This window comes from Megascapheus bottae, chromosome 11, assembly GCF_031878675.1.
Source record: "Megascapheus bottae isolate mThoBot1 chromosome 11, mThoBot2.hap1, whole genome shotgun sequence".
In the NCBI taxonomy this organism is placed as follows: Eukaryota; Metazoa; Chordata; class Mammalia; order Rodentia; family Geomyidae; genus Megascapheus; species Megascapheus bottae.
Window position 1 is genome coordinate 27,868,691 of NC_143519.1, and position 27,732 is coordinate 27,896,422.

General features: G+C 33.6%; 1 protein-coding gene across 1 annotated transcript in view; it reads left to right on the forward strand.

The window, feature by feature from the left end:
• The window catches only part of Klhl1 (kelch like family member 1), a 243,075-nt gene that overhangs the window by 82,449 nt on the left and 132,894 nt on the right, over positions 1-27,732 (forward strand). The window contains exon 4 of the mRNA XM_090341711.1: positions 8,063-8,259. Coding sequence (XP_090197837.1) covers positions 8,063-8,259 — 197 coding nt within the window. The remainder of the gene's footprint in view (positions 1-8,062; positions 8,260-27,732) is intronic.

Here is a 27,732-nt window from a genome sequence, read left to right on the forward strand (position 1 = left end):
CTTTAATCACATCGAAAAAAAATAAATCTTTTTTTGTGCTACTAAAGTTAATGAAATTGTGTACGTACAAAGAAATGTTAAGATAGCCTCTGCTTACTGCCAAATATTTGAAAGAAATAAACAGTCACATGTAGGCACTGAGATAGTAAATGTTCTATAATATTAAAATGTGTACATCAATATATTCAGCCTGGACTCTGCCCTCTATATTCCCTTGAGAAATTTTTATTGTAATTAAAAGTAAATTATTATTTCATTTTTATTACTAGTTTAATTCAAGTGGCATGAATTATGCAAGCACACTAGCAGAATATTAGTTTTAAAGTTAGGGCTTCAGTAGATGGAAAATTCTATCTTTAATATAAATAAGAAATAGAGCCTTAAAAACTGATTTCATGTGCTATTATAATTATACACTATTTTAAAACATTAATGAAATTAATTCACACATCTCATCATAAGAACTTGAACATTCATCAAGAATACAAGTAAATACAGTAACAAATCAAATCAGTTTTGATTACAAACACATTCCAATTTTTCCATCATTCTGGCAAGTAATCTGCCTGTCTGAGTGCAAGTGCTTTTGTACTTCTGCACACATTCATGTAAAATAAAAAACCTATCAAAATCAACTTAGGACAAAATAATGATAGTGTACATTTTGGGATATAATACATGTGATTTTGCCTCTTGTTATTGAGAAAAATATCTATAATCTTTAACAAAGAGACTGTGAAAAATCACTATTCACATATTGTGGGGTAAAGTCTATGTACCTCCAGCATTGTAATTACTGATTATTTTCTTATTAACCGCATAAGGAAGGTTTCTCATCCTTTACTTTATTACTGGCATCATTTCATTGCAAGTCTCTTTGGGTTTAATGTGATTGCTTCTCTCCTTCTTATAACTGATTGTTTCCTTTTCATGCACTGATGCATTTTCAGTGACACTGAAATGTTTCAATGACACTGTATTGAAATGTTTAGTTTTTAATTGTTTTTGTGGTATTAAGGGTTGAATTCCAGACCTTGTTTCCATGAAAAGGTCATAACTACTTGAGCCTTGTACATAGCCACTTTTTTGCCCTGTGGCTTACTTTTAGTTTCCATCATGAGGCAGTAATCTGCCTCTTAGGAAATATTTTGTTGTAAGAGCACGCCTGTAATCCCAGCCACTTGGGAGCATAGAGGATTATGACACAAGGCCAGTCCGAAAAACATGTTACCAAAGGATTCATCTCAATCAGTATGCCTGTGTGGGTCCTAGCTATGCCACTATAGCATGGATGAGAGCACTGGGGTCTTTGAACCCAGGCACAAACAAAAGATGGAATCTGAAAAATAACTATGGTTATATAACTGTTTACCTAGTGGTAGAGTGCTTACCCAGCGTGTACGAAGACCTGGGTTTGATTCCTCAGTACCGCATACATAGAAAAAGCCAAAAATGATGCTGTGGCTCTCAAGTGGTACAGCTCTGGCCCTGAGAAAGCCGAAGGACAGTGCCCAGTTCTTGAGTTCAAGACAGGAGTGGCAAACAGTTCTCTAATTTGATTGCTAAAATGTAAGAATGCAATTGGATGCTACTCTATTAATTATGCATTCATGCAATTTTTATTTATCTAAATCACAGAGTTGACTGAGTCAGAATTTTCTTTCACTTATATTGCACTTGCAAAATACTTAGATACTTCATCGCACTGTGAATGAGGTGATAGTGTGTAGTGTGTGCAATTGGTGATAATGTGTAGTGTGTACAATTTAACTTCATTTATTCAAAATTTAACTTAGCCTATCATTAGGATTGATATTTTTTTCTTTTTTTTTCTTTTTTTTTGCCAGTCCTGGGCTTAAGCTCAGGCCTGAGCACTGTCCTTGGACTTTCTCAAGGCTAGAGCTCTACCACTTGAGCCTCAGCACCACTTCTGGCTTTTTTCTATGTACGTGGTACCGAGAAATCGAACCCGGGTCTTCATGCATGTTAGGCAAGCACTTTAACCACTAGGCCAAACTCTCGGCCCCTAGGATTGATATTGAAACATAAGTATTGTGATGTGTACAGCTCAATGTTAATTCTCATCATACGATATTGAAGCTTATTAAGTATTTCTTATATCTCTTGAGAATTTGTCTTACATGTATGAATTTTGGTCAGATTACTTAGACTTATGGAATTTTAAGAACCTCAGCTGTAAGAAAGCACAGCTAGTAAACTTTCTAGAAGAAAAAGTCTTTTAAGGAATACATGAATTTAAAATAAATGTTTTTGAGGCCGGGAGTTTGATCTAGAGTGCTTGCCTAGCATTCATGAAGACCCAAGTTTGATTTCTCAGTACCATATACATAGAAAAAAGCTGGAGGTGGTGCTGTGGCTCACATGGTAGAGTTCTAGCCTTGAGAAAGCCCAAGGACAATGGTCAGGCCCTGAGTTCAGTCACCAGGACTGGCTAAAAAAAAACCCCAAAAACACATTCTTTGATAAACCAGAGGAGTATGGTTCTAGAGTTCTCTGGTCAGGTTTCATGTTAGGACCCGTCATGATTGCTTGCCTCTTTGCCTAATATTACATTAGCTTTGCCATGACCATGTTTTATTTTGTTGTCAAGGCAACATGGAAGAGTTTTCTGTGAAATTTTTGAGGATGATACGTTTTCCTGATAAAAGAGGGATATGCACAATGGAATAATTTTTCTTTTGTGTTGTGTTTTCTTGTCTTAATCAGAAATAGGAAACCGTATCAACCATAAGCAAAGCTGTAGATGTCCCTGAGAACACAGCCATTTCCAAACATGTCAGCACTCTCAATTATTAACTCTGAGGACCCAATACTTTATTTCATGTTTGTTAAGAGAGATTATCAATCTGTCATTACTATTTGAAATTCATTTGTAAAATTTTGGTTACTGTACTGATAGAATCCTAAATATCTCAAACCTGGCCTATGTATCTAGTATTATAAAACCATTTTTATATCTATGTATACACACATGTGTTCTCCTTTAAATTTAATCTAATAAAAAAGTTGGTACCTTGAATGTCAACTTTGTATGAATGTATGGACATTTTCCCATTAATAGTATTCATATTCTTGTAAATTAACTTTTAGGTTAACTTAATACCAGGCTCAATTTTATCTTTCAACATTTCAAAAAATGTTGAGATCATAGATGCAAAAGGAAATATACTATGCATGAAGGAGCTCAGTTTGTGAGCACTGAAGTGCAATACCTGCTATTATGCCATTCTTGCCTTCTGACTTTTGCAAAAACATCCTGCCATTGACACATTTAAGTTGAAGAATGAGAATTTATTAACTTTATGATAAAGCAATGCTATTGCCCCACATTAACCTCAAAACTTAACAATAACATTTTTGGGGAGTCATAGGGCTTCAACACTGGCCTGGGCACTGTCCCTGAGCTCTTCTGCTCAAGGCTACCACTCTAACCTTGTGCCACAACTCCATTTCTTGTTTTCTAGTGATTCATTGGAGATAAGAGTCTCTTAGCTTTGTATTGCCCAGGCTGGCTTTGAACACTGTTCCTCAAAAATCAGTCTCCTGAGTAGCTAGGATTATAGGTGTGAGCCACCGCACCCGGCAACAACATTTTAAAGTATACTTCCACATATAACTATAACAGTTATATCGTATGTCTCAAAATAATTAAAAGAATTTTTTTACATAGTTTTACAATAACAAACCATTCACAGCAATACAAATAATGCATCTTATTTCACTATTACTCAATGTGTATGTCCCTAAGTTCTTCAGTGCAAGGCTACCACCCTACCCCTGGAGCCACAGTGCCACTTCCTATTTTCTAGTGGTTTATTGGAGATAAGAGTTTCAGGGTCTTTAGTCCCCAGGATGATTATGAACCGCAATGCTCAGATCTCAGCCTCATGAGTATCTAGGATTATAGGCGTGAGCCACCACTCCAGGCCTGTTAAAGCCATTTTATTACTTCAAATCTCACATTTGTAGAAGTTTGCTAACAATATCTTCTATAAGATTCTGATATAACTAATATTTTTAATTTTCCCATGATGCTAACCATAAGTTCTGGATGTTGCATTCATATATTTGTAAAATTTGTGAGATGTACGCTCTCACAAACATTTTTAGTTAAGTCTGTGAAGAATATTAGTGAGTATTATTTTTTAAATTATCAATAAATAACTGACATAAAATTAACTGAATAAATATAAATTGTATCATTTGCTAAATTTAACATAAGTATACTCATAAATCCAAGTAATTAACATACATTTATGATCCTTTTCCTGAAGATATTTAATGCCCCATATATATATATATGCAGATAGACATATATCTATGAGTTCTGAGATTTTGAATTCAGAGCTTCTTTGTTAACTTATTTGCTTGGTGCATACATTACTATTTGAAACCCATCTCTAGCTGAGCTAAGCATTTTGCCAATTATTGAATAAAGAGAGACTCTCTCAGACTTTTCTGCCAAGGCTTTCTTGGAGCCGTGTTTTTCCTTAACATTATCTTCTAAATACCTAGGCTTCTAAGTGTGGGCTGCCAAGCACTCTGAACTTTTGTCTGTTTTTATCCCCAAATTAAATAAAAGCAATACTGATATGATTTCTGTCACAGCAAATAACTTTAGATTTTCGACATTTTTAGTTAAGTTAGATCATATGTTAATTCTTCATTGGGAAGAATGTTTTATTCATAATCACTTTGCATACAGCAAAATTAACTCAACATTTTTTCAATTCTATGACTACTATGTTTATCATTTTAATTATAAGATTATGAAACACATCATTCGGTTAAAATTATTAAGAATTTTTCAACAATTTTTTTTCATTTCTCCATTGAAAACTACATTCTACACACATCTGTGCACAAAGCTTCATAGCAATACCAACTTTCTGTTCACTTATAGCAAACACCTAGGAGTGGAAAGGCTGAATTAGATGAAAGTTGAAAGTGCAAAACTATTTTTTCACAGGAGATGTGCAAGTTCACATTTCTCAGCAGCAATTCTAGTATTGGGACCTTCCCAACTGGATTTCATTACTGTATTCTTGAAAAACCAGTCTCATTTAGCAGTTTCCATTCATACACTTCGCTGTGCTAGGTTTGAGCTTTAAGCTTCTGTACAGAAGCTTGAATGGCCACAGCCATTTTTGTTTGCTTGTTTATTTTTTATTAAAGAATTTATTAACATTGTTTTTATATCATATTTCAAATGACATGCTTAGCAAACATGTGTTCAAGAAGGGAATCTAGTACTTTGTTTTGGTTATTTGTGAGATGGGCCTCCTTTCTTTCACTACACACATTAGCAGAAACATTCCAGCTTGCTTTCTTCCATAGCAGTGACAAGTTTACATTAAGTCTGGCTTATTCTTTTGAGATGGTGTCTTGAGAAATTTTTTCTAAGGCACCTTCAAAACAAAACATGATTGTTCTCTTCTCTGTTGCTCAGGTCGCTAAACTCAAAATAGTGAGCCACAAATTCCTGGGACACCATCGTTTTTGAAATATCTTTTTGAATCATGGGGCCCACTTAAATTTTTTCTTATTATTAAGCTTGAGAATTCCTAGTATATTTAGATATGTTTATCAAATATATGAAGTATAAACACCTATCCCAATTATGACCCATTTTCTTTCTCTAGTAGTATCAGCTGAAACAATTTTTCTGTAGTCAAATTTGTATGGTTGTTCTTTTGTTAATTATGCTTTTGATGTTTACTTAAACATCTTCAAGATCACAAGGGGTTTCTCCTATTTTTATACTTTCACCATTCATGTTTTAACATTTAAATCTGAGATCTATATATTAAATGATTTTTGTACATTGTGTAAAGTATAGATGCACTATACGCTTTATACTTATATATTATTTCACTAGCTCAATATGTGTTGCCTTTGTTCTTTCACATGTGTTTTTTGTCCATGCTTGACAGATTCCTACTGCTAATCTTTATTCTGGCCCATCAAACTGCATTGGCTTAGACTAATACTTGTCAGGTTTAGTTACCTTTAGCGTTATAACGAGTGTTAAAAACACTTTATTTTTCAAAAGCTTTTGTCTGTTCTGGGTTTATTTTATTTCCATAAGAAATATACAATCAGTTTTGAAATTTCCACAAAGTATCTCCTAAAATTTGAATATAATTATAATGAAGATAAATGTTGCTTTTGAGCAAACTGAAATATTATCAATACTGACAACTCAGCTTACAATACAAGTTCTTTTGACTAAGACAGAAGGAGAATAGGAATGTGAAACTCCTGAGACTTTTCCCAAAGTAGATTCATTGAAATCATCACAAAGCTCTGCTTAGAGTCATACTAATAACTATAATTCACTGTGGCAAAGAATACAATATATAGTCAGTAAATGACACCTACCTGTGAGAAGAATTCTAGAAGAAGAATTTAAAAATATAAACCTTGTTGTTTAATTAAATCTCATAGGAAGAACATTTCAAAATAAAAATAGGCTACTGAAAATTTGTAGATGAAGGATAAAAAAATTAGATGTCATGATGAAAGAACTGGCAAATGAGAATTCTGATTAAGAATAGAATGTAGCCATTCCAGTATTTTTCACATTGGTTTCTCCTTTGTCTTTTTGTGTTTAGATTTTATTAACATTGATTTTTTACATCATGTTTACAATGTCAGGTTTAACAAGTAAGTATTCAAGAATGGGTTCTCTATACCAATATTTATCTCTTAAGTGGAACTCCAGAAAGAAACAGAGGAAAGAAAGGGGGATGATAAAATCATATCAATATAAACCATAATTTTCATGCATTAACAAAAGCATACAGATTCCTACTCATAAATGGGCATAATTTTAAGTGATATTGATAATATCCTTAGATTCCTAGTAATACATAACCGATAATTCTGTATTGTCTTTCAATAGGAACTCTAATTTTAATACTCTGAAAAGAATGATCATTGTAATTTACCAAATAAGACATGACAAAAGGTAAAAGTAAGCAATATTTGTTAGGAAAAATTTCACAGATAATTTCTGAAGAATTAATATTTAAAAATAACATCATTTTGACAAAAATAAGAACAAGAGCTTGTGTAGGTACACGTAATCAGATATTTAGTATTTATTACTTGAACACTATTTATTATTAGTTAAAAACCATTGTTTGATTCTGAATGCAGGAATTTACAGAAATATAATGAACCTTTGCTCTCCTAACTTTGAAAAGATTCGTTTTCAACCATATTTCTATTTTCTCCTGTGTTACAACCAGAGTGCCACAATTAATTTGAATGGAGGCAGATATTTCAAATGAAAGTACATTTATACATACTGAGTGACATTGAATATTGCATGGGCTGTGAAAGGCAAAGTATTAAAACATTGACTAGCTTTTTCTAAATAGTATCAATATTGACTACTGACACAAAGCCCATTCAACTTCTAATGAATGTGGCTATAATATTTGTTTAAAAAACTGTACTTTATTTTTTTTAAGAGTATCAGCTTTAGTGTGGTGATGCACATCTAAATTCATGGCTAAATGGAAGATAAAAAAGGAAGGATTAAGCTGGGTGCAGTGGCTCAAGCCTGTAATCCTAGCTACCTAAGAAGCAGAAATCTGAGGATTGCAGTTCAAAGCCAGCCCTGGCACTACAGTTCCTGAGACTATCTCTGATTAATCTCTAGAAAACAGGAAGTGGCTCTGTGGCTCAGAGTGTAGCTCGGTAGCCTTCAGCTGAAAAGCTCTTGGAAAGTGCCCAGGCCCAGGTGTAGGGCAGTAGCCTTGAGCTGAAGAGCTCAGAGAGAGTGCACAGGCACAAAGTTCAAGTCCCATTTCATAAAACTGTTGAGTACAGTGTTACATTTCTATAATCCAAGCACAATGAGAAAGATATAAGTAGGAGGATTGTGTTCCAAGACTGGCTCTAGGCCAACAAACAGGATCATAGAAGAAATAAATACAGCAGCAAGTAGTTACCTCATAATTTCAAAGTATATTACCACCAAACCCAAAATTATAGTAAACAGAATTTTGTAATTCTCTTCACTTACCTCCAGGCTGCTTGGAACTGAAAGAAGATACCATTGAAAACCTCCTGTCTGCTGCTTGCCTCCTCCAGCTTCCTCAGGTAGTGGAGGTGTGCTGTCACTTCCTCATGAAGCTCCTACATCCCTCTAACTGCTTAGGAATTCGAGCTTTTGCAGATGCTCAAGGATGCATCGAGTTGATGAAGGTGGCTCATAGCTACACAATGGTAAGTTAATTCAGCCTAAAGACTGGAGCATGTATGGAGCAGGATGAATACAATTGCTATTATAATGTGCTGATTTTTTTTTTTTTTTGCCAGTGTTGGGGCTTGAATTTAGGGCCTGGACACTGTTCTTGAGCACTTTTTCTCAATGTTTGTCGTCTGCCGCTTGAGCCACAGCACCCCTGGCTTTTTCTGTGTTTGTGATACTGAGGAAATGGAAACCAGAGTTTCCTGCATATTAGACAAGCATTCTACCAGTAGGTCACACACTTGGCCGCTATACTAAAATTTTATAGATGACATAAATCAATGGTTTCTAATGTATTCCATTATGTCTATTTATACATACTTCACATGTACAAGTTTTTAATCTTGCTATCAGAGTTCTTTCATTCATTCTATTCTATGGACAGATGTCTATAGATATTGTCCATATTGTCCATGCATATTGAGAACATCTATATTTATATACATTGTGGAGAAGATTTAGCAAAATATCATATTAGCTTGAAGTGTGAACAATACCTTCCAGAACTGGAAATACTTAAAATAATAGAAAATACTATTGTTATACAACAACTCTTCACTTTAGTACTGCTATTTCCACAGTTTCTATAATTCAGAAGTATATCTGTGTATTATATAGTAAATATACTTATATGAAATTTATATTTCTGTCTTTTTTCTTTTGTATGGACATGCTCTTTGAAGAATAACTTGAAGTATAATCTATAAAGTATAAAATTTTATGTTGCTGAATTGTATTATTTCCTTTTATTTATTTTTAGGTCTGTAGTCTTTTTTAAATTTAAATATTATTGTAAAGATGATATAGAGAGAGCTGGTTATTATAAGGTACTAAGGTAACAAGTGCTTTTTTAACAGTGTTACCCCTCCCTCATTTCTCCCACTTTCCCTGCTCCTGAATCCCTTCTGCCCAAACTGTAAAGTTCATTTCCAACATAGTGTCTAGGTAGGATCACTGTTAACTTTGTTCCCCTTTCTTCCACTGTTTCTGTGGTTCCCCGTCCTTCTCCCCAATCAGACAATGTATATACAAGACAAGGGGTACAAAAATTTGAACAGTGAAAATTGAGAATAAACGGAGAGAACAAAATAAGTAGCTGCAAACAGTACAATTAAAAAAAAAAACCTCTCCATTTCTTAGAATTCATCTTGTTCGGCCTTATGTTAGATGGCACACAATTATTGAGCCATCGTGACCCTCTTTCTAGAGCTGAAACTCAGTTTAAGGTTTGGTAGTCATTTCATTTCATGTATTAGAAATCATTACTTGAAATGGGAGTACCTTCTTTTTTTTTTACTTAAAGTTACCCTTCATTATTGAACACAAATTTTCTATTGTTAGATTTTTAATAATAATGATTACAGTTGAACTGTTTGTGTGATATGATAGCACTTTTCCTTCTAAGCAAGTATTTGAGAACATTCTCCTGGAGCTCTTAAATTTTTTATCTTTCTTTTTTTCATATGTTTTATTGTAATTAATAGAAGGGTTACATTATATTTACCAGACAGAAGGTGCATTACTTCACATTCATTGATACCCTTTCTCATGTCTTGGTCCCCATTTTCCTACCCCCATACCCGCCCCTCATCTTGTTTTCTTCCCTTCCCTATCTGACTTCAAATAACCAAATTTGCATATATAAAATATATCAGATAACCAGGTGAAATACTGTAACTATATGAGTTAACCAAGGGACAGCAAAAGAGATGAAAGATAACAGTACATTAAGGACAACAATCACTCATTATATGGCTTTTGTTTCTGTATCTTGGAGGTCCTTTCATTTAGTGCCATTCTATATGGCCTTATGTATCTAGGTTTTGTTCTATTGTAAATCTCTGCTAGGAGAGCCCAAGGTTTCTACTGTTTATGGCAAATGAGGGAAACCATTGAGCCTATGTTCCTTGGCTTACTTCACTTAATATGATATTTTTCTAAGTCTGAGGAACTCTTAATTTTTATAGTCTGAATCCTCAGACTACAATCCAAGTCTAAAATCGCAGACTTGGAATTTTAAATTTTTTCAAACCATTAATGAGAGTCAAGCACTTAATAGGGTATTCTCAGATAGTTTCAATATTACTTTAATTTTATTTCTTAATACATTAGGAGAGCTGGTAAATTGGATGACAATGTAAAATAAACAATATTCATCTATGGTTCACCCTCTTTTTCATTATTGTACACATTATTTTTAATATCTTGAACAATTCACATGGTGCAACCTCTTATTATTACACACAATACTTTTTAATATCTTGAACATTTTGCATGGTTCAATCTCTATTATAGTCTATGCTTTTTAATATCTTGAACATTTTTATATGATATATCATTTGTGCTTTTTATTATTAATTTATTGTATTGTTAGGGTAGTGTATTGAGGAGTTCCAGTTACATTCATCAGGTAGTGGGTACATTACCTCTTTATAAACACTGATACCCCTTCTCATGTTTTTCTCCTACTTTCCCTTCTCTCACCTCTCCCATTCATCTTATTTTTCCCCTTTCCTTTCCTATTTCAAACAAACAAATAAACATATATACAATATGCCAGGTAACAAAATCAGATACAGTGACAACAGGAAATAAGCCATAAAGGGACTAAAAAGAGAAAAAAATAACTTCACATAGTACATTAAGAACAACAATCACAAAGATAAATCTCTTGTATCCCTATACTGGGGGTCATTTTTTTAGCATTGTTCTAGGAGAGGGAATGACAATAATTTCAAAATTCTATGGGTAAACCATACGTAATCCATGTAAATAAATTCTTCATCAAACAACATATCAGTGTCCAACTACTGCCATTTAATTAGTCACAATTCATTATAATTAGATGCTCCTGGCTCAGCAACACCAAACAACAAGATGTGTCCAGTCCAGAGGGATAATGATCCCTTCTGGTCTAGTTGGAAATTACTAATTTTGTAATAAAATTGTTTTCCTTGCAGCTGCTTGGACTGTCTGACAATTCATCACATAACAATGTCACTGTTTTTCTTCTGAGACTGATAAGTCACATGCTCCACATGAATTAATTTTTAGGAGAAATATCCAAGAGTTGTAGCTAAGATAGTCCATGTTCTGAATGTATATATACTTATTTATCTTTGAGATTCTCAATAACTAATGTGTTCAGACACATCTGGAGAAACTGTAATCATTTCAACTCCACTAGAAATATGAGGCTTTAATATTCTACGCTTGCTTGTCACCAGTTTATAGAAGAAAATGTACTAGTTAGTTATTTTCCTAGATCTGCTTTCTTCCAGCTCCAACACTTCAAATAAGTGTTTTGTGTCTGATATTGTAATTTATCATCACATATTTAATTCCGATCCTTGCATAATCAGACCTCTGTCTGAAAGTAAAACTGTGCTTTGAAAATAAAACTATGGTGCTTTTATTTCAACAGTTTAATATCAAATGAGCTAACTTTCTTCTGCATCTGAAATGGAATTAACCTTCATATTGACTTATAAATTTTGAGTTTGATTATATAAAAAGTTTTGTCTAGGGGCCGGGAATTTGGCCTAGTGATAGAGTGCTTACTTAGCATGCACTAATACCAGGGTTCGATACCTCAGTACCACATACATAGAAAAAAAAAGCCAGAAGTAGTGCTGAGGCTCAAATGGTAGAGCTCCAGCCTTGAAAAAGTCAAAGGAGAGTGCTCAGGCTCTGAGCCCAAGCCCAAGACTGTCAAAAAAAAATATTTTATCTACTTTGTAGCTTTCTTGTTATGACACAGATATTAAAATGACCCACTAAACTACAAATACAGGATTTTCATATTAATTTAAAGCAATCTCTACCTGATTTCAACTTTGAAATCAACAGAGGTCATGTCTGAGATAAGCCATATCGTATTATTACTTTGATACAGTAATTCAAAATATCTTCATGTGAGATACCAAAAGAAAAACAGTTCAGAAAATTGCCTAAGTGTCATTTCTGTGTGAAGGATTGTACTTGTTCTTAAGATCTTTAGTAGTAATTTTTAAGTAAAAGAAAAGCTGATTATATTTCAAAGGAACCATGATGAATCAGTCTTTGCCAGAGGGAGAAACAGTTTTGCCACTGATACTCAAGACAGGAGAAAAATTATTATTCCTGAGTCCCACAGATTTTCAAAGTATATAAAACTTTGTATGGAGCTAGATTGCTTGCATTATGTGTGCCAAAGAACCACATCTAACTTATTCAGTTTTTCTTCTTAGTATATATGCACCTTTCTTATTTTATACACACAAACATAACTAAAACAATGAATACTTGCATATACAAGTGATTTAAACTTTGTTATGAATTTTAGTAGCTTTATATTCATATTTAAAAATAATAATTGACAATGAAAATTTTATTATTAATTCATGAGTGTAAAATATTTATAGTCCTGTATGTTTCTACTTTTGTCTTTATTAAGATGTATAGACTAATATGAACAAAATTAATTCATATTCTTCCAAGTTCAATAATTTTTTTTATTTTTTTACATTTTTAGTGTTATTCTAAAATATGTAAATTTATTTTTAAGTTAAATAGGCTTACAGTGGAAATTATGTAGTAACTTTCTTAAATTCTAATTCATATTCTGAAATAAAATAATAGGTTAAAGGCAACAATCAGGAAAGCAACTCCTTTGGCAATAGCCTCAAAGAAAATAAAGTACCTATGAATTAGCTTAACTAAGAATGTAAAGGACCTTTTTGATGAAAACTTTAAAACCCTGAAAGAGGAAATTAAAGCAGAATTGAGGAAATGGAAAAACCTCCCATGCTCCTGGATTGGAAGAATCAACATCGTGAAAATGACATCTTGCCAAGGCCAATCTATAAATTCAATGCAATACCCATCAATATCCCAATGTCATTCTTTAAAGAAATAGAAGAGGCAATCCAAAATTTTATATGGAATAATAAAAGACCCCATATAGCAAAAACACTTCTTAGCAGAAAGAACAGCACAGGAAGAATTTCAATACCAAACGTTAGACTCTATTCCAGACCTACAATAATCAAAACAGCTTGGTACTGGCACACTAACAGGCCTGAAGACCAATGGAACAGAACTGAGGACCCAGATATTAAACCACAGACCTATGGCCACCTAATCTTTGACAAGGGAGCCAAAAAAATAGAATGGAAGAAAGCCTCTTCAACAAGTGATTCTGGCAAGACTGCTTAAGCACCTGCAGAAAGTTGGATCCTTCTTTGTCACCCTGCACTAGAATTAACTCCAAATGGATCAAAGACCTCAAAGTAAAAGCCGACACACTGAAAACTTTTCAAGAAGGAATAGGAGATACACTAAGCCCCCTTCGCCCCTTTCTTAATAAGGACCAAGACTCACAACAAATCAGAGAAAGGCTGGATAAGTGGGACTGCATTAAACTGCAGAGCTTTTGTATGGCAAAGGACATAGCTAGTAAATTAATTAGGAAGCCTACAGAGTGGGAGAAGATCTTCACCAACCATACAATGGACAAAGGCCTAATATCTAAAATATCAACAGCTCAAAAAATTGAATCACTCCAAAACTAATCTCCAAAGCAACAACAATCCCATTAAAAGATGGGCCAAAGAGTTAAAGAGAGTCTTCTCTGAAGAAGAAACAAAAATGGCCTATAGACACATGAAGAAATGCTCAGCATCTCTGGTCATAAAAGAAATGCAAATCAAAACAACTCTAAGATTCCACCTCACTCTAGTTAGAATGGCCAGGATCAAGAAAACTAATAACAACAGATCCTGGAGGGGATGTGGCCAGGAGGGATCACTACTACACTGTTGGTGGGAGTGCAAACTCGTTCAACCACTATGGAAAGCAGTGTGGCAGTGCCTCAAAAGGCTAAACAAAGAACTTCCTTATGACCCAGCAATTCCACTACTTGGCATTTACCCAACCACCCAGAAACAAAGACATACTAAACCCACTAGCACAACAATGTTCATTGAAGCACTATTCACCATAGCAAAGATATGGAACCAACCTAGATGTCCCTCAGTTGATGAGTGGATCAACAAGTTGTGGTATTTGTACACAATGGAATTCTATGCTGCTGTCAGAAAGAATGACATCGCCCCATTTGTTAGGAAATGGAAAGACTTAGAAAAAATCATATTAAGTGAAGTAAGCCAGACTCAAAGGAACTTAGGCTCAATGGTTTCCCTCATTCGTCATAATCAGTAGAAACCTTGGGCTCTCCTAGCAGAGATTTGCAATAGAGCAAAATCTTGATACATAAGGACATGTAATGTGAAGCTAATTGAAAGGACCTCCAGGATAGTGAAACAAAAGCCATATAATGAATGATTGTTGTCCTTAATGTACTATGTTGTCTCTCATCTCCTGTGCTGTCCCTTGGTTATCTCATATTGGTATAGTATCTCACTTTGTTATCTGATATATTGAACTTATTTGTATTTGGATATTTGAAATTTGATAGGGAAGGGGGGAAAACCAAGACGGGTGGGGGTGTGGGGGGGAAGGGAAACGGGTACCAAGACATGTGAAAGGGTATCAATGTATGTGAATTAATGCACCTTCTATCTGGCAAATATCATGTAACCCTTTTACTAATTACAATAAAAAAAAAAAGAAAAAAATAAAAAAAAAAGACTAAACATAGAGCTCCCCTATGACCCAGCAATTCCACTACTTGGCATTTACCCAATCATCTAGAAACAAGGACATACTAAATCCACTAGCACAACAAGGTTCATTGAAGCACTATTTACCATAGCAAAGATATGGAACCAACCTAGATGTCCCTCAGTTGATGAGTGGATCAACAAGATGTGATATTTATACACAATGGAATTCTGTGCTGCTGTCAGAAAGAATGATATTGCCCCATTTGTTAGGAAATGGAAAGACTTAGAAAAAAATCATATTAAGTGAAGTAAGCCAGACTCAAAGGAACTTAGGCTCAATGGTTTCCCTCATTTGTCATAATCAGTAGAAACCTTGGGCTCTCCTAGCAGAGATTTGCAATAGAGCAAAACCTTGATACAAAAGGCCATATAGTATGACACTAAATGAAAGGACCTCTAGTATATAGAAACAAAAGCCATATAATGAATGATTGTTGTCCTTAATGTACTATGTTATCTCTCATCTCTTTTGCCGTCTTTGGTTATCTCATATTGTTACTGTATCTCAATTTTTTATCTGATATATTGGATATATTTGTATTAGGTTATCTGAAATTGGATAGGGAAGGGGGGAAAACAGGATGAGGGGTGGGGGTGAGTGGGAAGGAAATGGGGACCAAGACATGTGAAAGAGTATCAATGTATGTGAATTAATGCACCTTCTATCTGGCAAATATCATGTCACCCTTCTATTAATTACAATAAAAATATATGAAAAAAATAATAGGTTATCAGTTTAACTAACACAGGCTAAAAAAATAATAAACTTAAAACTCAATTCTAGCCCAAGGGTTGTGTCCTAATGATTTACATTGGGAACAAATTCATCTTCTTTTTTCATAATTGCAAACTGAATCTCATAGTACATCCTTATGAAACAGATCCTAGAATGAACAAGTTTGAAAAATGATATTCTGCTCTGTATTTAGGTAAATTTCATAACTATTATATTTTGAATTGATTCCACTTACCATTTATATAACTACCAGTTCTTTGCATATAAACAATCATAATTTGGACAGCATAAAGGATATTTTTATTCCCTTTAGAAAATATAATTTAATGAAATTCTGATTTGTAAATCATATGAAGTTAGTATTATACAAGTGAAGAATATTATTGCCTCAACATAAAGGCAGATTAAAAAAAGACTGAGTAAAGAACCAAGATTCAAACTGTATTATTGAGCCCATTATGGTAGATAGAGGGATTAGAATTTAAATTCTCTCCTGTCACTTGTCAGGCAGGTGTTTCTGCTTAAGATGTCCTGTCTTAATTTTTTTCCGGCTAGGTTGCCATAGATGGGACCGGAGACTCACTTCATCCTACTGAAGTCTTCTTTGAAATGGAGTTGGGAGATGACGTTAAACCGTTGTCAGATTCTCTATACAAGCAGTGTCACACACTTATTCAGTTATAAAGATTTCCTAATGATAATTTATATTTTAGTCAAATCACAGTTTAAAGAAGATGAAGAAATTTTCAAGTACATTCCATAGATAAGATTCATTGTCTGCTCTCTCCTATTTGAAGAGATTAATTAGAGATCTATAATGTTAGTTGTCCCATTTTTCTTCTGGTATATGAATATGATTAAGGAACAATTACTAAAGGACTAAATGATAATAGATAACACAAATGCAGAAAAACTATTTTTCAAATAATCATATAGGTAACTGGAAGAAAATTGGCAAGTGTATTTCATGTGGCCACTGATTAAAACATACATGGATGGCCAGGTACAGTGTCTTTTGCCTGTACTCCTAGCTACTCAAGAGGCTGAGATCTGAGGATCAAGGTTCAAAGACAGCCTAGGTACAAAAGGACCTGAGACTCTTATCTCCAGTTAATCTCTAGAAAACAGGAAATGCAACTTGATGACTCAAGAGTAGGGTGGTAGCCTTGAGCTGAAGAGCACAGGTACAGTGCTCAGACCTAGATGAAGCCCCACCACCCACAAAAGAAAAATTCATACACAGATTCATAAGACACATAAATTGTCATAATGATGGTGTGTCAAGTAATGTTTTGAAACAAATTTTTAAGGCAAATTGCACTTCACATTTCATTATTGTATGAGTACTTATAAACAGTTATATATTTGACAGAATGAAACAAAACATATACAATTATATTCTGTTCCTCACTTATATTTCTTATTTCAAAATACTGTCAGCACTTGAGATGTATTTTTCTCTCTTTTGAAGGCACCAATAACAAATTTTATTTTCTTAATTAGTAAAAATGTAGAGGATGTCATTAACTAACAAAACCTTGCACATATGGACTATTCTCAAAGAGTTTAAAGCTTGTTTTTAAATTGTTCATTGATGTGGTGTGTATTTGAACAACTTACTTCCAAAGGATAGATTGTTACTGATGTGTCATGGCTTAGTTATCAATGAACTAAGCTATTATTTGGCATAGGAATTAACCTGTTTTTTTTTTGGATCATTTGGAGTTGACAATCTGCTGAGTCCCATAATATGATTTGAGAATTATTACCCTACTTTTTTCAGAAGTGAGCAATTTATTCCAGTTTAAAATAAAAAATAACACTTGGTAGTAACTTGAGTCAAATTCTGCAATTACTTATAAAGGTCTCAGAGCAAATACATTCTCTGACACTTGCTTAGAACAATTTTAAGGTACACAGTCCTGAATCCTCACTGCAATACAGAGCTTGTGCCAGTCTACCAACATACTGTGGGAAAATTAACCAGTGAACCTAGACATTACATATCTACTTGGATTTTTCATTCTCCCGATTTTCTGTAAAAATCACAGTTTATATATATATTTTCATTTATAGTTTACCTTTTAAATTTAAGGGTAGGGTTATTTACATTTCCTTCTCTCTTACTTTCACAGAACCTGATCTCTTGCTGTTTTGTGTTCATTTTCCTCTCAGTCATCTACAGTGGAAATGTTTCATCTTTCTCCTGTCTTTGGTCCCTTCTGAAATTTTAATATTTAGTAATTTAATATTAAAACATTTAAAATGTTCTATTAAAAATATTTAAAAGTTAAAATAGATAGCAATATTATAAATTATTCAACAGATGGTATATTAAAAATATTGCCTAAGCCACTGGTGCAGTGGCTCATGCCTGTAATCCTAGCTATTCAGCAGGCTGAGATCTAAGAATTTTGGTTCAAAGCCTGCCCAAGCACTAAAGTCCATGAGAGTCTTATCTCCAGTTAACCACCAGAAAACAGGAAGTGGCGCGGTGGCTCAGACCCAGAGTTCAAGTCCTGTGACCGACAAAGATAAAATATATTGCATAACATAATAAGTATAAAATTTCCTGCAAGTTCATCTCTGAATTTTTTAAAACTATTCTTTGCAAATGGCAAAACGTATTGAAAGTTGTGAGCAGTTTGTGTTTGTATTACATTTGGTTTTGATAATATATTTTCTATGTTTACTTTATCCCAAAACTATATTTTTTGGAAGTCCACGTTAGGGAGATTTATACAAATTGTATCAAATTATTTTCTAGAGCATATAAACTATAATAACTTTCTGTTCGTTAATTATGTATTGATTTTCCTGAAATCCAATTCCAATTAAATCTTTCCTAGCTGTATATTCTTTGCAGATTTCCATGAAACGTAAGAAGTCTGAGCTTTTAGTATACACTTATTTAATTGTCTAATGCCTCCCTACTTGTTGAGCCATATTTCTCTCTACTACAGTCTTTTCCAACATACCAGATACTTATAGATCTCCATTCATCAGTGAATACCAATAGTCTGTCCAGCCAAATTATTTCTCTTTTATAAATAAGGTAATATCCATTCTTCTTTTGTTTCTTTTTAATGTTCATGTAATTTTCAACCCTAAACCATAACATTTTAAATGAAGTAACCCCTCACATACCTTCTGCCCCCAAAGAACTTTAAGCATAGAATTGCATTTACTATGTATTGTTTATTAGGATTAATTATTTTGAATCCAACTATTAGTCATGCATGCCAAAATTTATGTAGCAAAGTCTCATTTGAAGTGCCTGAATCACTGCTATGCAAGGCAGATTAGCTGGCTTGAACTCTACTATTATCATCACAATGGAGGACAGGATTATGTCTGCTTTAATAGATTTTCAACACAAGACATGCATAATAAATCATAGTACAGAGAATAGAAGTGACTTGACCTGCTGGGTAACTTTATCTTATCGATTTCCTTGAAGGTGTTTATAATGTTTCTTTTTAGTGAAAGAAGGGATTTTCAGTTTATTCTAAAGAAGACACTATTGTAATTGAAACCCTGGTTTAGTTGTTTCTGGTTAGATTTTTCATAGATAAAGGAATTATATGTTCCCTGAATTTTATTCAGTGAAGATCATTTACATTTTAATATATGGAAGCTTTTTTCATTTTATTTGCCTAGGTTGTGCTTAAACAGCATATGTGGTTAATTGTTATGCAGAAACAGCCTGTGTATATGCTAAAATGTGATAAGGGTTTGTATTTATGACTACTAGTGCATTTGTATATTTAAGGTTCTTATTTATGGCCTATGCAATTTTTATTAGTATATACGGAGGAAAATTTATGTCTTTGGTGTTTTTGTATTAGAGAAGATTTGTGAACAGATATTTTTGCTGGCCTCTTTGTGATATTTACTCTTAAATTTATTGCAATAAGTGTATATTTTAGCCTTCAGTTTTCTGAAAATGTTTCTTAGTGTTTTTCTTTCAAAAATTATAATATATAATATAATATATATGTGTGTATATATAATATATGTGTGCATATAATATATATATATTATATATATGCACACATATATATTGTGTGTATATTATATATATATATATATATATATATGCTGTCCCTGACCTCTTCAGCCCAAGGCTAACACTCCTGGCTCTTTCTAAAAAATATTTTTTTGTTATTGAAAGGGTGGACATCCAAAGGGTGTGTGCTACATAAGTCACATAAACAGTACCCTTTTTGTTTTATGAAAAGTGCTACCTCCTCTTTCACTTTCTAGCATTTTTATTTCCAATTCCCCTTCCCAGCAAGTTGCACAGCTCATTTTGAACAAAGGTCTAGTGAATATCATTACTGCATTTGTTCAGCCTTTGTCTCCCACCATTTCTGTTTACCCTGTACCCTCCCAAAGGCAGATAAACAATCCAAGAGGAAATGAAAATAAAAACAACAGCAATAACAAAAACCACCTGTTATTTCTACATCCTAGAGTCCCTTTGGGTGAATATTATTTTTCTATGGTCAGATACACACAGCTATAGTACTTATGTGACTCTATATTAAGAGTGCCTCACTCTGTGTAAATGCCTAGAGACCAGTATAACTTATGTCCAAGATTACCATTATTTTTTCTTTTGACATTCAATGTTTACTTGTAGATTCATAGGAACATTTTAGTTATCAAAAATGAGGGAAACAATGCAACTTATGTTTCTTTGAGTCTGTCATATTTTGTGTAATACTATTTTCTCAAAGTGTTTCTATTTTCCTTTGAATGGTATAATATCATTTTTTTCTGAGGAATATGTAGCATTCCATTGTGTATATAAGCTAAATTTCCTCTGAGGCATATTTGGGCTGATTCCATGTCATGGCTATGGTAATACCACAATGAACATGATTGTGCTGGTAGCTTTAGTGTACCCTTGTTTGTATTCTATTGGGTAAATACCCAGGAGTGAAATTTCTGGGTCATAGGGAAGCTCTTTGTTTAGTCTTTTTAACGTGTATCCTCCATATTATCCTAACCTAATCAATCCCTGCTATCCTCCTGAACAATCTCTTTTTTCTTGCCTAGTCAATGTTTTCTCACTGTATACTCAAAGCTCCAGATCTTAAATAATTATTTGCAAAATGCACCAAAAGCTGAGACCTCTTATTTCTTGACCACTTAGCATTATAATGCCTTTCTCATTACTTGCTAGGCACACATTCTAAGATAATTTCAAAGTATTTTAGTATGTAATATAGTTGACAACTGAGAAGGCTTGCCACTATTGGCCAAAATTTGGAGTGAAATGAATTGTCAAAATTATTTGTAGTAACTTTATTAAATTAATTTTATGATACAAATATCCTACATAAAAATAAGGATGTTTTTAAATTTCAATTTCATCTTATTGTTATAATTAAGGTGTTGTACAGAGGTTGCAATTTTGTAAGTCAGGTAATGGGAATTTTTCTTTTTTTGAACAATGTCACCCCTCCCTTCTCTTTCCCCATTTCCCTCTCCCATCCATGCCTACAAGTTACATGGGTCATGCTTGCATTTGTTCACTCTTCCCTTCCCTTTCTTCTTCCCCTTCCCCTTCCCCTCACCTCTCCTGCCTCCTCTCCCTCTCCTCCCTTCCTTCCTAGAAAAGACCAGAAGTGGTACTCTGGCTCAAGTGGAAGAGTGCCCACTTTCTCAAGGATACTTGAGAAAGCTCAAGGATAGTGCCCAGGTCCTGAGTTCAAGCCCTAGGACTGGCCAAAAAAAAAAAGGAAAAGTAATTTTCATGTAGCAAATGCTTTTCAAGAATGAGAAGTTTTACCTTCTTTATTAGCATTGCATTTTGGTTCTTAAAATAATGATTTTTTTAATTAGTGTAAATACACAATAGAATTCTATACTTTCACCAGAAAGCCTATTTAGAAGAAAATGGAAGGACTTGAAAAAAATACCAGGAATATTGAGACTAAAATAGCCACATTAGAGAAACATAGGCTACATGTTTTCTCACATTTATAATAACTAGAATGTGCCATAAATCTACAAGCAACATAAGGATATTTAAATGAAACATTTAAAATTCATATTTTGATTACAGACTTTTCAGAACATTGAGAAAATATAAACCAATAAAGCAGGATTAAAAATAATATTGCTGAATGATAACACCTCTTACCTCAGTTTTATTATCTTTCATTCTGACTTCTCATATAACAATATAGCTCAAATGTTTAGTTGATTTAGAAGTGACTAAACCAGTGCTACTCTCCAATTTTCTCTACAAGATTATCTTAAAGAACCATTTTTTTCCCTGACTCTTCTTAGGAATTTTAGCTAATTGATATGTTCCAAAAAAACGTTAAGTCACAGAAATGCCTGACTCCTATGATTAAAATATCCAGTCCTGTCTACTTCTGATTAGGTGAATCTAGGAGAATTTCAGTGACTGCCTAATAGATGTGTGATTGTCTTGGATGGTTAAGTAGGAATCAATGCACACACTGCGTTTACCTGATAAAAATTCACTGCAGAGGCCACTCTGCTAATCTTATGGGACTTGAATCCTTTGGCAGGTCTGGATGCCTATGGCATCAAATGGTTTTGTGACTATCATTACAGATAATCTTCTGAGTTTCTGGATAGCCTATAGAGAATAGTTCATGTGTAAATTTGTGAAATTATGCTTATTTTTTCAAGAGTTATACTCCCAGGTATGTATCAGTAATTAGTTTAGTTAGCAAAACAATGTAGTATGTGATTATTTTGAGCATGGAGTTTGGAGACAGATTTTCTAAATTTTTAAATATGATTGTTTGGGAAAGAGCTTTAAGTTCAGAAATCTTTTTGAAGGATAACATAAAATCACATCAATTTCATTCACAGGAAAATAGCGTAGTCAAATAAACATTTTTCTTCTGTTATTTATTTAATAGAAAAGTAACTTGTTTTTTAATAATTATAAACTTTTTAACACTATACATACATAAATTATATTTCAGGGTAATCATATTTATTATTTTTGTTTTTATTTACATTTGTTACATTATTAGTATTTATGTTTAATTATCTATTAAACTAAAGATCTTTAACTTTACTGGGTTTATAAGTTGTGTCACAATAACACTTGCCAGATTTTCTTTAGGTGTCTAGTAGAAATCTTTGGAAATGATAGTAACTGGAAGGCATATCAAGAAAGGGAAAATTTCTGGGCACTGGTAGCTCATGCCTATAACCCTAGCTACTCAGGAGGCTGAACACTCAGGATTATGGTTCAAAGCAGGCCTGAACAGGAAGTTTCCTGAGATTCTTATCTCCAATTAACCACCAGAAAACCAGAAGTGGCACTGTGGCTCAATGTGGTAGAGTGCTAGACTTTAGGCTAAAGAACTCAAGGACAGAGTGCTTGCCCAACTTAAGGCCAATGATTGACAAAAGAAAATAGTCATAACAGTCATAACAAAGAAAGAAATTACATCATTTGCAAAAAAATGTGAAACTATAGATCATCATATGAAGTGAAATAAGCTAGACTCCCAAAAGACAAGTATTTTTTTTTCACATATGCAAAATCTAGATTTAAAACACCAAAAAAGATTGCATCAACATAAAATGTGGAATATTAGGCAGCAACCACAGTGGAAGTAAGAGGGGAAAGAGGGAGACAATAGGAATGAATGTGAACAAATACAATGTAAGCACAATAATCTCATCTGTATTGGTTTAGAAATGTTAAACTTAACTTTTTTTCATTAGTACAGGGGTAAATACACTGTATTAAATATGTATTCTCTATGTGGGTTGAGTACAGAACCTAATAAAGTATTCTCAAAATAAAAAATGTCATCTGGACAGTTAAAATTTGAATAAGTAATTTTTAAAAAGGAAAATTTGTACATAATCTTTATAAAAGTCACATGTCTATGTCAACCTATAAGAAAAATGATATCATTGACAATTTAATCACAAAGCAAAGATATACATATATTCTAAGTGGTTTCTTCATGCTGTAGCAACAATTCCAGGATACCAGTTTATGTAAATTTTCCTTAAAAGATTTCCAATTCTTGATGAAAGCATAAAACAATGAACTTCTACAGCCTTACATGGAAAGAAAAAGTTTTAATGTAAGGTAATATTTTTTCCTTCCTGCCAGTACATCTTATAATAAACTGATGATTAAAAAAGAAATTCTATCTATAAGAATATATGTACATTTTATCAGATAGTGTTCATTCCTGGCTTACAGAAACCTGCAACTTTACCTCTGATGTTAACAGAAGTATTTTTCCCCAGACAAAAAAGGATTGTACTGTCAACTGCAATTTGTGGGCCTTTGTTCTTACATACATATAGGCATGGATGATCCTTCAAGAGAGACAATTGCATGCAAAATCACATTCCCTTTAAAATTGGAGTTAAATGCATGTGTACTAATGCAATTGTAAATACTCAACTTCTATGTATAACTAAAGCAGTTTGGAGTAAAATGACATTAGCCTTCTCTACTAAAGAATCCACTATATTTACAACCATAAAATTATCTAAATGGTGACTTTAGAAGAATGTAAAACTTTAATTATAGTTTATTTATTATTGTAATTGATAGAAGGGTTACAATATATTCACCAGATAGAACATGCAGTACTTAACAATCATTGCAACCCCTTCTCATGTTTTATCCCCATTTCCTTCCCCCACACCCTCCCCTCACTTGTTTACCCACTTCGCTGTCCTATTTCAAATAAACAAATAAATATATACACAATATATCAGATAACAAGGTAAGATACATTAACAATATGAGATAACCAAGAGACAACAAAGGAGATGAGAAATAACATAGTATATTGAGAACAACAGTCACCCTTTATATGGCTCTTGTTTCTATATCTTGGAGGTCCTTTCATTTAGCCTCATCCTGTATGGACTTATGTATCTAGATTTTGCCCTATTGTAAACCACTGCTAGGAGAGCCCAAGGTTTCTACTGCTTATGACAAATGAGGGAAACCATTGAGCCTATGTTACTTTGAGTCTTAATATGATTTTACTTAATATGATTTCACTTAATATGATTTTTTTCTAAGTCTTTCAATTTCCTTACAAATAGAGTGATGTCATTCTTTCTGATGGCAGCATAGAATTCCATTGTGTATCAATACCACATCTTTTTGATCTAATCATCTACTGAGGGGCATTTAGGTTAGTTCCATATCTTCTTTATGGTAAATAGTGCTGCAATGAACATCGTTGTGCTAGTGGATTTAGTATGTCCTTGTTTCTGGACGAGTGGGTAAGTGTCAAGTAGTGGAATTGCTGGGTGATAGGGCGGTTCAATGTTTAGTGTTTGAGGAATCGCCATACTGTTTTTCATAGTGGTTGAACGAGTTTACACTTCACCAACAGTGTAGTAGTAATCCCTCCTGGCCACATCCCTGCCAGCATCTGTTGTTATTAGATTTCTTTATTATGGCCATTATAACTGGAATGAAGTAGATTCTCAGAGTTGTTTTGACTTGCATTTCTTTTATGGCCAGAGATGTAGAGAATTTCAGGAAAGCAACTCCTTTTGCAATAGCCTCAAAGAAAATAAAATACTTAAGAATTAACTAAGAATGTAAAGGACCTTTATGATGGAAATTTTAAAATCCTGAGAAAGGAAATTAAAGCAAAACTAAGGAAATGGTGAAACTTCCCATGCTCCTGGATTGGAAGAATTAATATCATGAAAATGAAAATCTTGCCAAGGGCTATCTACAAATTCAATGCAATACCCATTAGTATCCCAATATCATTCTTTTCTCTTGGGTATCTCATATTGTTACAGTATCTCACTTTGTTATCTGATATATTGAATTTATTTGTATTTGGTTATTTGCAATTTCATAGGGAAGGGGAGAAAACCAAGACGGGGGGTGGGTGATGGGTGGGGGGGAGGGTGATAGGTACCAAAACATGTGAAAGGGTATCAATGTATGTGAATTAATGCACCTTCTATCTGGGAAATATCATGTAACCCTTTTATTAATTACAATAAAAAATTATAAAAAATATATAAAAGGCAATCCCAAATTTCATATGGAATGATAAAAGACCTTGTATAGCAAAACGATTCTTAGCAGAAAGAACAGAGCAGGAGGAATTTCAATACCGAACTTTAGACTCTATTACAAAGCTATAGTAACCAAAACAGCTTGGTACTTGCACAGGAACAGGCCTGAGAACCAATGGAATAGAACTAAAGACTCAGAAATCAACCCACAGACCTGTGGCCACCTAATCTTTGACAAGGGATACAAAAAAAAATAGAATGGAAAAAAGCCTTTTCAACAAGTGGTCCTGGCAGAACTGGTTAAGCACCTGTAGACAACGAAAGTTGGATCCTTCTAAGTCACCCTGCACCAGGATTAACTCCAAATGGATCAAAGACCTCAAGGTAAAAGCAGATACAATGAAAAGTTTACATGAAAGAAGAGGAAATACACTATGTCTCCTTGTCACAGAACAAAACTTTCTCAATAAAGACCCAGAAACACAATAAATTAAAGAAAATTTGGGTAAGTGGGGCCACATTAAACTGCAGAGATTCTGTATGGCAAAGGCCATAGCTACAAACTAAATAACCCACAGAGTAGGAGAAGATGTTCACTAACTATACAACAGACAAAAGCCTCATATCTAAAATATATCAACAGCTAAAAAAATTGAATCAATCCAAAACTAATCTCCAAAGAAACAACCATCCCATTAAAAGATGGGCCAAAGATAGAAGAAATAAGAATGCCCTATAGAAACATGAAGAAGCGTTCAATTATAGTTTTTTTTAATCACTTCTTACTTTTTAAAAATCACTTCTTACTACAAAGATTTAGACTATTTTCCTTCTTTTTTTCTAATAGTTCCTAACAACTATTACTTCAGACTCACAGTATAATATATTCTTTTGTATTCAATCTGTTTTAATGACTTTCTTTTATGTATTATAAATAACTGCAAAAAATCAAACCAGAAAAAATAAATTTTGGAATTCTTCTGTTTTCTGGTCCATTATTGAAAGCATTCAGTTATATGTGGCTATAACAGTGAGATCACATTTAGTTTCTGGTTCTTAAATGATGACTCTTCTTCTACTGCCTGGTTTGTTCTTCAACAACAACTTCCTCCTCCTCCTCCTCCTCCTCCTCCTCCTCCTCCTCCTCCTCCTCTTCTTCTTCTTCTTCTTCTTCTTCTTCTTCTTCTTCTTCTTCTTCTTCTTCTTCTTCTCCTCCTCCTCCTTTCTTCCTCTCCCCAGCTTCATTGTTTTTGAACTCTTCTGCTGCCTTATCTATTTTTTTGGGGGGGTGGGGCATTGGACTAAAACTCTGGGCCTGGACCCTGTCCCTGAGCTCTTCAGCTCAAGGCTACCTCCATACCTCTTGAGCCACAGTCTCACTTCCATTTTCTATTTAGTGATTAAATAGAAATAAGAGTCTCATCGATTTTAGTACCTGGGCTGACTTTGAACATTGGTCTTCAGATCTTAGCCTCCTAGTAGCTAGGATTACATGTATGACCCACCTTGCCCAGCTGCCTCTTCTGTATTCTTTTTTTTTTTGCTGTATATGTAAGAAAATCTTCTGTCTTGCTCTACTGCTGTTAGGGATGTAAGTCATCACTCTGGAATGATTTTGGAGTGTCCCATTGTATCATAATTGGTTAAATAGTTGTTCAGATATACATTTGTGTTCATCTGTACAACCAATGAATCTTGGCAGATGAGATGATATTTACAATTTTGCCTGCTACAACTTTCTACTCTTTGATTTATCCATCTTTCATGTTTGTGGGTGAAGTGGAGGAATAAATCATTACCAATACCCATTTTCAGTAATTCAAGTGATTTATCATACCTCTACAAGTGCTAAAGTCCCTTCTAGGAAATATAAATTTGAAGATCAAAAGGCACTGATCAGAGATAACATAGTACCTTAAGAACAACAATCATTCATTATATGGCTTATGTTTCTATATCCTAGAGATCCTTTCATTTAGCGTCCTAATATATGGCCTTTTGTACCAAAGTTTTGCTCT